The 13390-nt window shown below is 37.1% G+C and overlaps 1 protein-coding gene across 14 annotated transcripts in view; it reads right to left on the bottom strand.

Moving 5' to 3' along the window:
* Positions 1 to 13390, bottom strand: part of THOC2 (THO complex 2) — a 132344-nt gene that overhangs the window by 19561 nt on the left and 99393 nt on the right. For 11 of the 14 annotated variants that reach the window (XM_031660941.1, XM_031660932.1, XM_031660933.1 and 8 more), the window contains 12 exons: positions 13076 to 13255; positions 11905 to 12069; positions 8095 to 8370; positions 6928 to 7069; positions 6315 to 6472; positions 4948 to 5076; positions 4467 to 4598; positions 4192 to 4376; positions 3516 to 3694; positions 3169 to 3271; positions 1283 to 1713; positions 1024 to 1082 (listed from right to left, as the gene is read on the bottom strand). In XM_031660941.1, coding sequence (XP_031516801.1) covers positions 1024 to 1082; positions 1283 to 1713; positions 3169 to 3271; positions 3516 to 3694; positions 4192 to 4376; positions 4467 to 4598; positions 4948 to 5076; positions 6315 to 6472; positions 6928 to 7069; positions 8095 to 8370; positions 11905 to 12069; positions 13076 to 13255 — 2139 coding nt within the window. Of the gene's footprint in view, positions 1 to 211; positions 1083 to 1282; positions 1714 to 3168; positions 3272 to 3515; positions 3695 to 4191; positions 4377 to 4466; positions 4599 to 4947; positions 5077 to 6314; positions 6473 to 6927; positions 7070 to 8094; positions 8371 to 11904; positions 12070 to 13075; positions 13256 to 13390 lie in introns of all 14 variants that reach the window. The other 3 variants (XR_004180811.1, XR_004180813.1, XR_004180812.1) reach the window with 2 other exon arrangements.

The following is a 13390-nucleotide window of genomic DNA, read 5'->3' as shown; positions in this document are numbered from 1 at the left end:
AAAATTCAGTGGCATTGTATTAACAAGAAAACAAAATATATAAGAGTAATCACTTCTTTTTTTTTTTTTTTTTTTTTTTTGCAAAGTGCCTATCATGGTGAATCTCAAATCTCCCACACACAAAGAAATCATTAAAAAAAAAAAAAAAAAGAAAAAGAAATCAACTACGATATTCCACCACAGTGCTCTTGATGAAGAATTAATAACTTACAGTTTTTTAAAAGTTCAACGTACTGCAAATTCAAAGATTCCATGAAATTAGATGACTTTAGAATTAAAATTAAATATGGAGCAAGGAATGGCTACCCTGAGTCTTCAAGAAGGCTACACCCACGATTTTGTGCTGCAGTTGAATGCCTGGGGTTTCTCTTTGCTGGGTGGTAGGATTGGATGCCACATCTGCTTTTATCGTAACGCAAGGTTCAACTTGTTGGGAACCCATTGGGTATAAACAAACCTCCAAGGGAAGATAAACAGAAGCTGCATGCTCACTGAATATACACAACTACAGGAGAACTGATCACCAAGGAGACTTTAAAATGGAACTCCTTTCAAGACTCCTTCTTAGAAGGCACACATCGGTATGATGCTCATCAAGAAGCTTGAATTCAGAGGTAACTTGTTTATCCTGTATCATCCAGGAAGTCTTCAGTGCTATATATTCTTCAATATGCTGAAAAATAGGCTTCATTCTGCTGAAAAGATTCGTTTGCTTGTAGCTACCATTGCACTCCAAAAAAGACTGCTTAAAGCAGCTGAGGCACTTCTGGGTAAAATTTCTCTTGCACTTTGAAACACTACAAAATTAGTGCTAAGTCCTTGAAGTTTTAACATTTTTATAATAAAAATACTCAATAGAAAAAAAATCAGTCCACCAATATAGAAAAATTCATTTTCTAATGCAATATAAAACCTCCAGTGGCTCCAGTGAATGCTTGGCATAAGACTTGAAGGAAGTCAGGACACTGGTATTCCAAACAGGTGAGCCTAACATGGACGCTGCCTTCCTCAGGCTATACTAACCTTTACTGTGGAGGAATGTGATGGAGAAGGGTGGGTATCAATTTTGCGGCGTTTTTGTTCTGTTAAGACAAAAAGAAATAGTCAGAATAAGGTATATTTCTAGTTTTCCAAACACTTTAAAAAAAAAAAAAAAAAAATTTGCATGGCAATCAAGTTCCCCTAGCAAAATCCCTATATAACCTGCCAAGACAAGGAGACAATAACCAACTATACATTAAAATAACAAAAGGTAAGAACATATAAAGAAAGGTAAACTTGCCCCTTTCAGGCTCTGGAATATCTGATCGGGGAACAGGTGATTTCAAGGACCCAGAAACTGGCGTTTTTTCTCCTCCTTTAACATTTTCCTTTGATTTCATTTCCTTTGCTATATCTCTTTCTCTGGATGGCTCCTTCTCTCTTTCCCTTTCTTGAGTTGATTTTGATTCTGCGTTGGGGACAGTGGTCTTAAATTTCTCATCTTTAGCTTTTTCTTCCTTCTTGAATTTTTCTTTCTCTTTGTCAGACTTTGGCGTTCTTTCCTTGGTCTCTCTTGCTTTTTCATCTTTATTTGGCCGCTCTTCCTTTGGTTTTTCTTTACCATCTTTACCAAGTACCCTGGCCTCTGGAGTAGTAGCTGGAGTCTTTTCTTTTTTCTCTTTTTCTTTCTCTTTCCCTTTTTCTTTGTCATTTTCTTTAACAGCTTTGTTGCTTTAGAACAAAAACATGGGATTTTAACACAAATAATCATAAAATGTATCCCTTGTCTGATATATGATAAAATATATCATAAAGGGTTTCTGACTAACTTCAAAAATATTAGAACTAAGGGCGAGTCCTTCAAAAACTAAAGGACAACTTTAAGACAAGTAAAAAGGAAGAAGTAATGGTCGGGTGCAGTGGCTCATGCCTGTAATCCCAGCACTTTGAGAGGCTGAGGAAGGTGGATCACTTGAAGTCAGGAGTTCTAGACCAGCCTGGCCAACATGGTGAAACTCCATCTCTACTAAAAATACAAAAAACTTAGCTGGGCATGGTGGTGGGCACCTGTAATCCCAGCTACTCTGGAGGCTGAGGCAAGAGAATCACTTGAACCTGGGAGGCGGAGGTTGCAGTGAGCCAGGATCACACCACTGCACTCCAGCCTGGGTGACAAAGCAAGACTCCATCTCAAAAAAAAAAGGAAGTATTTCTTTATCCAGTAAATCATAAACAAATTCATGAATTGCAGATTTAAAAGAATTATTAGCTGGGTGCGGTGGCCCACACCTATAATCCAGCACTTTGGGAGGTCAAGGCAGGCAGATCACATGAGGTCAGGAGTTTGAGACCAGTCTGATCAACATGGCAAAACCCCGTCTACTAAAAATGCACAAAAAATTAGCCAGGTGTGGTGACACACGCTTGTAATCCTAGCTACTAGGGAAGCTGAGGCACAAGAATCGCTTCAACCCAGGAGGCAGAGGTTGCAGTGAGACGAGATCACGCCACTACACTCCAGCCTGGGTGATGGAAAGAGACTCTGTCTCAAAAAAATAAAAAAATAATTATTAAAATCATCTCAGGTTCTTTTTTGGCATACATGTATAACCTATGAGAATAAACGGTAAAAACCAAAAATATATCCCACAAACCAACCAAGGAAACTACTATCAGGAAATGGATTACTTAGCTGGATGGATCACTACTTAAATTAGTGTAGGCTTTTCTTATGTCTGTCCTTACTCAGATTGTTCACAGCAATCACTCTAACCTAAACTATTTTTTTTAACTTCATACCTACATTCCCCTGAGTATCCCAGCAGGAGAAACAAAGTTGTTATACAAGCATAATTCTACAAAACATAATTAGGATGTAAAGCATATCAGCAAAATAGGGTACATAAAAAATTTCAAAGTCCAACATAAATGACTTTTCACATTACTCAACAACCACTCCCCTTCTACTCATGAGGATTCATATAAGAAATTAGAATTATGAGGGCCAGGTGCAATGGCTCATGCCTCTAATCCCGGCAGTGTGGAAAGCCAAGGCTGGTGGATTGCTTGAGGCCAGAAGTTCGAGACCAGCCTGGGCAACACTGCAAGACCCCATTTCAAAAAAAATACATAAATATCATTTTTAAAAAGAATTTAGAATTATGACACATGGCACAGTGTTCCTACCTGTTAGAGCCACTATTTCCATTGCTTGAATTCCCTTTAGGTGTGGTGCTAGAAGCTTTATTAACAGCTTTCACACCACACTGAGATCTCTCCCTTGATTTATCTGAAATAAAAGTAAGGTTTTATTTAACAAGCCCCTAAATGTAAATAAGCTACAATTTCACAGCAAAATGATTAGAGAATAATTAGAAAGAAACAGCAGGCTGATTACTTCTTAACGTTTATATACTCCTATCTAGGGAATAAAAAGTAATACTAAGCCAGCATTGTACTAATTCTGTGATATTAAACATTTTACTTTGTTGAAATAAAATATATTACTTATAAGTTTCTACAAATAAGCATACCAGTCTCCTCAGTACTGCTTTCATCCGATTTAGATGCACTTCCTATTGATGATGAAGAAGGCCCACCACCAGGCCCATTTTGCACACTGGCAACTGCATTCCTCGGAGGGGGGTCTTTGTGATGAAACTCATTTTCAGGTATCATGTATGACTTTCTACTTTTCAACTGCCCAGAGTAGCTGAAAGTCGCACAAAGTGTTTAAATATACAAACACAAATCAAAAAACATAAACATGAGGTTTTTAAGAATTAGCAAGTTATTCATCCTACTATGTAGTTCTAGAGAATTAAAAAAATACCAATTTTTAATAAGTTCTTGAAGGTTTTTATAGAATGCCCAACTTTCTTAAAAATTACAATTTCACTATAAACTAATCCTTAAACTAAGATGGCTTTTTTCTTTTACTCTTGAAGATCTGTTAACTATGATGATAAAATTATATTTCCTCCCAATCAAGAAATATTATATATGACTTTTGAAACTATCATCCAGTATAGACCGGAAGTTGATAATCAGAAGTGGTAACTCTCACCAGCCTGTGGGAACATGATCGCATAATCTCCCATAATCTCCTGAAGGCAGAAGATAAACTTCAACACTGTAAAACATTTTAAAGTCTTCAGAATCCTTCTGTCATCTAGTCTTGTAAATCACATTAAAATATAATTTTGTTACCCCATAGCCAATGCATATAGATCTGGCCTCTTCTCTTTTTCTTCTTGGCAGATTTTGTGTACTCTTCTTTCCAAAGCTTGACCCAGATTCAAAACTTTTGGGTACCAAGGAAGTATTTTTGTTAGCACAATCAAGATATTCCTGATGTGAGTATATTCGCCTGTTTCAAGGCAATGTACTGATGCCTACAACAAACATTTTCAGATCCATTATTATAAAAGTACAAGTATAAAGAGAAAAATCTGCCTTTGAAACACCCAATTTTTTTTTTTTACCTTGGTTAGTTTGTAATGCCATTTATGTACAACATGTCGAAAATTTTCATAGTCTAATTGATCAGCCTTATTTCCACCATCAAAACCAGTTGCCCGTAATATGGTAAGGAATCCCGGATAGTTTCCACATTCCTAAGGAAACAATGTTTGTCACTTTTAAGGAAAAATTATGATCCACAAAATCGCAGAAACTGAAACTTAAGTAGACTAGATCAATGTTTCCATATAAAACCATCATGCGTATTTTGATAAGTAGTCACAAAAAGTTCAACTTATACAAAGATACTAATTTGGAACGTCAGTTTGAGAGAGAATAAAAAACTATACAGAACTTTTTAATAATGAATTAATTGTGCTTATAAACACGGTTTTACAACTGAATCTTAAACTCAGCTTCTCTTTTAAAACTCAACAATCTAGACATTAATGGATGTGGTCATTATATACATGGGTAAAATATAAGGGTTTTTATTAATCATACCTTTTCATATGTGGCTCTATCACTATGCCACCTGGTCACAGTCTCTAACATGCAGCACAGAAACCTTCCATATCGACTGGCTTCATTTTCAGTACAGCTTGCAACTGTGTAAATTATGTCAGAGAAAACCTACAGGAAAAAAATGTTTAAAAAATATAAACAAATCAAGGTCAAAATCATTTTAAAATATTAGAAGATTATCTTATAGCAAGTCATAATAAACAGGTAAGCTTAGTCGAAATGTATATTCCCTTTATATAATCACACTGCAGAGACCTTTGGAGATTTTGGCTTTTGTGGGGAAATAGTGAATTCATAAAACAACCACCCAAAACAAGAACTTTTATATAGAAAGCTGATTTACAGTGACAGGGGAAAAAAAAAAAAAAAAAAACTGTCATTATTATTACATAATAGTTTTTTTTATTACATAATAGTTTCTTAACCACTTAGCCATACATATTACTGGGTTTATGGGGAGAGTAAACAGAGGAGATGCTAATAGAAATTAAAAATAGGCAGCTGACATGCTGGAACAAACATTATGTTTTGTGGGGGTTTTTTTGTTTGTTTGTTTTTGAGATAGAGTCTCACTCTGTCACCCAGGCTGAAGTGCCATGGTGCGATCTCGGCTCACTGCAAGCTCTGCCTCCCGGGTTCACGCCATTCTCCTGCCTCAGCCTCCCGAGTAGCTGGGACAACAGGCACCCACCACCACGCCTGGCTATTTTTTTTGTATTTTTTTAGTACAGACGGGGTTTCACCGTGTTAGCCAGGATGGTCTCAATCTCCCGACCTCGTGATCCACCCGCCTCGGACTCCCAAAGTACTGGGATTACAGGCATGAGCCACCGTGCCCGGCCACATTATGTTTTTAAACCACAAAATGTACTAATAAGAAAAAAGCTAAATGCAAAATGTAAATACGACCATACTAAAAAGTTTCCCTGCTTTTATATGGGTGTGAAGGTGTAAACTTTTGTCTTTTTTTTTTTGAGAAGTGAAGGTTAAGAATGGAGAAGAGAGTTCTACCTATTATGATACAACATGTAAACTCAAATAGTTAATAGTTTAACCTTGAGTGACTATTACATATCAGGTGCTTTTTATGTGTAGTGATTCATTTAATCCTCACAACAATCTTATGAAGCAGGTACTTATGCTTTACAGATAAGAAAACAGGCACAGAGAGGTTAAATAACTTGCCAAAGATCATACAGCTAGAAAATAGTAGATCTAGGATTCAAGTTCAGACACTTGGTTCCTGAGTTCATGCTTTTTAACCAAACACACAATAATACCTCTATAAATTATAATGTTAGCTATCTTTGTGTGAGAATTTTTTAAAGGTTGCAATAAAAACTTACTCGATCATAGCAAAGAAGTGTGGAAAAATTTGGAGTTTTCTGTTGATGTACCAATTCAACAAAACGAGCACAGTAAACAGCATCAATTGCTGAAAAAATACATCGAGGAAATATACACAGCTGTAGAAATTTTGTGATGGTCTCATTTTTGGTAGATTCTAAAAATAAAGGAAGAATATATTAAGTGGTAAACTTCTTCCTCAAGTGCCTCAAAGCCACTAAACATGACAACATATTACCTTTAGTGTAGAGAATACTATAAAACCACAAACTATTTATAGTTTGTAACCAAATGTCATGCCTGGTCATGATTATCATTTTTACTATGTGGACTTTTTTTCTATCTATGATTTCTCCAGAAATATGTTTTATACAGAAAAGTTGAATGACAAGCTGCCAATATGTAGTTAAAAGTTAATTAACTTCACCAGCAAACTATATCAGTTCCTCTAGTGAACGTGAAGTTGATTCTGCATTAACAAATAACCAAAGAATGGGATAGAGAACACTGAGTTGAAATACAAACATAATACACTGTAACACCTGTAAAGTTATAATGTTTTGTTTTCTGCAATTCACCAGCATCGGGAATGTAACAATTCCAACAACTTACTTGCTAAAAGCCAGTTGTCCTTTTCCAGTTTCAATCTCTGTAGAACTCTCTGTACATGTTCCATCTGTTTCTTTTCTTCTTCAAGAAGCTTGTCCTGAAGGGCAGTACAGCGCTCCTTCTCTTTTTTCTTTTTATTTGGGGGCTACAAAGAATAAATCAGATACTTTTCTAAATATATGCACATTACCTTTCTTCTTTTAATTGAAAAGTTTAAAGAGATAAAGGCTGACAGTTTATAACTACTTTAACATGAATATAGGTCCACCTGAATGTGCTTTTATCTTCATTCAACACACTCATAACACTGTCATGGCATCTTCACACACCATCAAAACAGGCTACATTTGAACACTGATACTATCAGTCTCAGGCATGGTGTCATCTTTGACTCTTCCTTCTCCTTTATACCAAGACTGGTTTACAAGCCTTGTACACTGCCACTACCTCCATCAGTCTATGCTCTCACAATAGACTGCCTAAAAAGCCACCTAGCTGGTCTTTAGCCTAATGCTAGTCCCTTCCCCTATCAAAAGCATCTTTCACACTGCTGTCATGAGTAATCTGTTTTAAGTACCATTTTTTACATTACTCCCCTGCTCAGGAATCTAAAATAGCCCTCAATTTTACCAAGTCTATTTTTCTCCCTGACTTCCAATGCCCTACATAATCTGGCCCCATCATATTCATATGTATCACTAAGTACATTCACTATGTGAAAGTCAATCAGTAAACGTGATCTCCCTAAACCTCAATGTACTTCCTGTCTTTGCTGGAACCCTATGGTGACCTCCCTATCTGCTTCCATATTTCCAAACCTAATCTACCTTCAAGGCCGGTCCATTTCAAGACTCAGCTTTTCAACAGTCTTCTCCTAAAGCACTCACTTCTTGAGAACTACTGATCTTGCTATTAGAGTCACACGAATCACTTTAAGTTACCAGCATAGTCATCAGTAGAAAAGGACACTCAAATAATTTTTGATTAATCATAATCTCCACCTAGTCACCAACCTCCTGGCCCTCCACTCAGAATAACTATTAAACCCCATTTAAGAAAATATTATATAGCAACAAGATCACTGTTTTAAGGAACCAGAGCTAAAATAATTTCAAAATATAGGTGAGACCATAAAGTTATTGCACTTGAACTACTAGAACAAAAACCTACCATTTCCTGATTGTCATCAATTGCTTTCATCTGGACTTTAAGTTTATTGACTTCTCGTTCATAGCTGGTGTGTGGAACTGCAAGGTCATACATTGTCAATGACCAGAATGTGGCATAGAATTGAGGGCTGATGTCATCCCAGACTTTGGAAACATGTAAGGAGACCACTGCTTCATGGACAGGCGCCATCACCATCTCACATGATGTAATGTACTTATGAACTTTATGTTGCTGTTTACTTCCCTTTTCTGATTTTTTAAGTTCATCATACTTTGACTGTAGATAAAAAGTAAAAATACATACATACATACATACACACACAACATAATTTATAGCTTTGACTTTCATGGTATAAAAATCTATATTCCCTTCTAAAGAATCAAAAGATGACCAATCTCAAAACTGTTATAGAAATTCTAGTTTCTTACCAACAACATTTGTTTTAAGATAAATCATCTCTGGAAGATATTCCAATCTTTAGTACTGTGTGCCAACTAGGAGATAAGGGCTCTTACCTAATCTGACCTGTTGAGTAAAGTGAACAGGGTATATGCATGTCCCCCCTTCCATTCCTCCACCCTACTCCCTCTTGCTGCTGTATCAGGGATTGAACATGTAGGGTTTCCAGTCCTGCTTTTGAGATATTCAAGGGAACAAATAGAAGGTCTTAACATGAGAAAAGAGGAAGAATGGAACTAATAACAGTCAACTAGGACAGAACGTAGTATCACTACATGTAGACCCTACCAACTGTTAAAATTCGTCAATTAAAAAGCTGGATCAAGAGATTGAGGAGGGCAGATCCCTTGAGGTCAGGAGTTCAAGACCAGCCCGGCCAGCATGGCAAAACCCCATCTCTACGAAAAATTAGCCAGGTGTGGTGGCACATGCCTGTAATCCCAGCTACTTCGGAGGCTGAGGTGAGAGGATCACTTGAACCCCAGAGGCGGAAGTTGCAATGAGCTGAGATCATGCCCCTGCACTCCAGACTGGGTAATAGAAGGAGACTGTCTCAAAAAAGAAAAAGAAAAAAAAAAAAAGCTGGATCAACATTAAGAAAAGTTACAAGAAATTTGTTTTAAGACTGCTAAGTAGGGTGACCAATTGTCAGGGTTTTCTGGGGATTTGGGGGTTTCTGGGGATTTAAGACTTCAGTGCCAAAACTGGGAACATCCCAGGCAAACCGGAACCAACTGGTTACTCTATTGCTAAGCCAAATAAATTTTTCTGTGAAAAGCTTTGGTATATTGAAGTTTAAAGCATGTGAGAACTGATGCTGCAGCTTCTTTTGCTTAACTGATTTAACCTAATTTGGGGGAAAAGTCAGAAGAATGCCATATTCTTAATTTTGTGAGGAAAAAAAATTGTTAGTACAATGGGAGGGGCTGTAGAGATATGTATATGCCAAATATATTATACATATATATACACACAAAAAAATATATATATATTCTCTATATATGAAGATATGAAAATAACATACATATATATGAACATATATATACATATATATGAACATATATATACATATATATGAACACACACATATATATATATATATGAGAGAAGATAACACAGAGTTGCTGCTATTGTTTCACATCCTTCAGTCTCTTTAGGACGAATGAGCTCTCATGCAGAAAATTTTGTTTGGGTTAGGTATCACCCTTAATACGAACCTAAAGGATGTCCTAAAACTAGTTACTTCTTTATGTTAGAAAATGACTTAAATCATTCTATTTGTGCTAAACACATAACCCAAAATGAGATGATCAAAGGTTCTGCTTCCAGTTCTACACTGTGATAGTCAAAAGAGTCTCAGCTCCTTACAGCTCAGTTACCTGCCTTCCTTCCTGACTGCTCAATTTTACAATTGTTCTAGAATTTTACAATTGTTTTAGAAGTGGGAAGATTTACGCTCCGTTACTCCCATTTTAGAGAGCATGCTGACAACCACTGAGACCACATAAGTGACAAAGTTACAAAGAACATTAGTTATGAAAAAGGAGTCCCAATTGCATCAGAAACCTGAGGGAATAGCAGTTGGGAAAACAGAGAATTTTTTTTAATTTAGAGGACAGGTCTTATTGAAGGTAACTAATATGAATCTAGATGAGCAGAATGACTTCTAAGGTTCTAACAAAACAGGATAAAATAGGGCTGATGCTATCTGCATAAAAGACAGCCTAGCTACCTGTTCTGGGCAAGATCTAGGATATGAACTAGGTAAAAGCCTATCTTTCAGAACTGTGTCTCAAGGTGGACCACAACCTCAACAGTTAAAACTAAAAATTAGTTTATCGGTATGAGAGGGTTACATGATAGCTCCAGTCTCCCTCCTCTGGGTCTGAATCTGTGATTTCTATTGTTAGGAACCCCATAGTCACTATCTAGTTAGAAAAATAGGCTTGGTCAGAAAAGAAGGCTATACTTCATATTTACCTAGGATGAATATGCCCTTGTCTAAAGTCAGTTTAACTCCCACTTCAAGTTCACACCTTCAGTCAAATGAAGAGACATAACAGTTCTGCATTTCAAATCGCCTGGGGAGCTAGACTTATGGAATAGAACTGATATCTACAATTATTGCTGTACTTCTCACTATTGTTCAAAAATCTCATCTCAAGAATCTGAGCAGGCCAGGCACAGTGGCTCATGTCTGTAATGCCAGCACTTTGGGAGGCCAAGGCAGGCGGATCACCTGAGGTCAGGAGTTTGAGACCAGCCTGGCCAACATGGCAAAACCCCATCTCTTCTAAAAATACAAAAATTAGCTGGGTGTGATGGTGGGCACCTGTAATCCCAGCTACTTGGGAGCTTGGGATAGGAGTTGAACCCAAGAAGTGGAAGTTGCAGTGAGCTGAGATTACACCACTGCACTCCAGCCTGGGAGACAGAGCGAGACTCTATCTCAAAAAAAAAAAAAAAAAAAATCTGAGCAGCGTTTGGCTGAATTATCTCCAAGAGAGCCTGCTGATAGTCAATTTATAGAGGGGACATAGCAGTCACCTCTTCAACAGCAGTTTTCACTCAAGAAGCAAAAGCAAGGATCCCAGGGCAGCTAGGATGCCCATCCAGTGCAACCACAAGGTTGCTGGGAAACCCCTTTTCCAGAGAGTGGCATGTTGCCTACAGATACAAGATTTATATCTGACTTGGCTAGAATGACCTGCTCCATTTTCTGACCTGGCAAAGTTCAGCCAACCTCAGACAATCAGGTGTTCCTGTTTGCTAGGATTCCATATTGCTGATTAGTGTGTTCACTTAGCACAGGGCAGGTCAGAATTCCTAAGATGAAGCAACTCTCCCACCTCTGTCTGTCAAGAAATCAGGTACTCTCTTGTACAGCTGAGAATGATCTACCATGGGGTGTGACAACAGTAAGACATTACACAAAGACAGCATACAATTCTCTGGATTGAGAGGATCTAAAGGGGAAGAAGCTAGCCTAACACCACTCCCTTATTGTCTTTTCCCCTTCAGAGTGTATACATAACACAGGAATTTCTGCATAGTGCTAACAAAGTGATAATTAAATCAAGTAACAGTTAGGAAAGAAGTGGGAGACTGTAGCAGTTGATATGTAAACACTAACAGCAGATGTTTGATTAAATGATTAGACTCCAAATTTCTCATCACCTTTTTTGTATACCTCTACCACACAGCTCTGTACCCTATTGGAAACAAAGAAGGAATCCTAGTTTAAGGGCCAAAACCTTCCCCCAAAATCTGTAGTGAAATGTACTTACAGATAAAATAGTTAAGAAATAATTTGGATCGTTCTTGAGCGGCAGAAAAGACACTTGTACTTACCGAAATATGATGCGCATACATTGGCCTAGACAGGAAAAATGCTGCATCATGGGGTGTATGAAATTCATTACAGAGTACATCAATTGAAGGCACTCGCTTTATATAATCTTCTGTGCTCAGATTAGATGCTAAAAACCCACCAAACTGCACCAGGGTATCATGACACTAAATTTAAAAAATAAGACAAAATCAACATATTTTCCAAAGTGATTAAGAAGTCATTTCAGGAATATTTTAACAATTAAGAATCCAAATTTTATAACTTAAAAGGACTTTAGAGACCATCTACAAGTATAATCACATGACCATATTACGAAAAAAGATGCCAAGGCCCTGACAGGTTGACTAATCCAAGGCTTTACTAGCCAACTAGGTCTCTTAAATGTCAAGCTGTTGTTCATCACTTTTAGTGGAATATATTTACCTAAATCAAATAAGATAATAACCATAGACAAACAGAAGTCAATTCCTTTGCCCTTAAAAGAAGAAAACTTTATTTACAGAATATATTTATAAATATTAAGTACCAAAACTTAAGATCAGCCTACAAAATGTGTTTAACTATCATCAACTACAACGCAAAGAAAAAGAGAGATAGCAACCCAGCCTGGGCAACATGGCAGAGCTCCGACTCTACAAAAAAAATCCAAAAATTAACCAGGCATGGTGGTGCATGCCTATAGTCCCCAGTTACTCGGGAGGCTCAGGTAGACTGATCACTTGAGCCAGGGAGGTGGAGGCTACAGTGAGCTGAGATCATGCACTGCACTCTAGCCTGGGTAACAGAGTGAGGCCTTGTCTTAAAAAAAAAAAAAAAGGAAAAGAGAGCGAGCATGCATGAGTGAGCAAGCAAGCAAGCATCTATTCTGTTATGACTGAGACTTCCAGAGATCAGGAAAGATATAGATGCAAACAACTTGAAGTTGCAGGAATTTAATGATGTAATATTTAATTAATTGACAGCCTTATACATAACATATCTTGGAGCTATCTCTTAAATATCATAATTTACATAGAAATAGACCCTATTTCCAGAATGTCTTTCACATTAGATTAGGATGTCTCATATTCACATGATGTGCAAAAATGACATTTTTCAAATTATAACACATTATCTTCCTTTAACAGGATTAAAAACATGTACATAAACATAAAAGCCACTTTAACTTGCCTGGTCATAGAGCTTTCCCACAAGTTTCAAATGTTTCTCTCCACCTTCCTGAAAGATTACCCCATTTCTCTGCTGAGCCATAAGCAGACAGAGAGGAAGGGCAAGATCATGGTCCAATAGAGCATCCTTTAATCTCTGAGAGGATTTTTTAGTGTTTCTGATCTGACCAAAATAACCACCCTGCACGAGAAAAGACACAAATTTACCAGTGTACAGTACATAACCCATGCTAATTTGAAAAAAGGCAGAAAAAAGTTGAGTTAAAATCCTTAATATAAAAAACTCCTACATTCCACATTCCTTCCCTTACACAAA

The sequence above is a fragment of the Papio anubis genome, chromosome X, assembly GCF_008728515.1.
Source record: "Papio anubis isolate 15944 chromosome X, Panubis1.0, whole genome shotgun sequence".
Classification (NCBI taxonomy): Eukaryota; Metazoa; Chordata; class Mammalia; order Primates; family Cercopithecidae; genus Papio; species Papio anubis.
The sequence above is the reverse complement of the archived record's forward strand: the minus strand, read 5'-3'. Positions and strand labels throughout refer to the sequence as shown.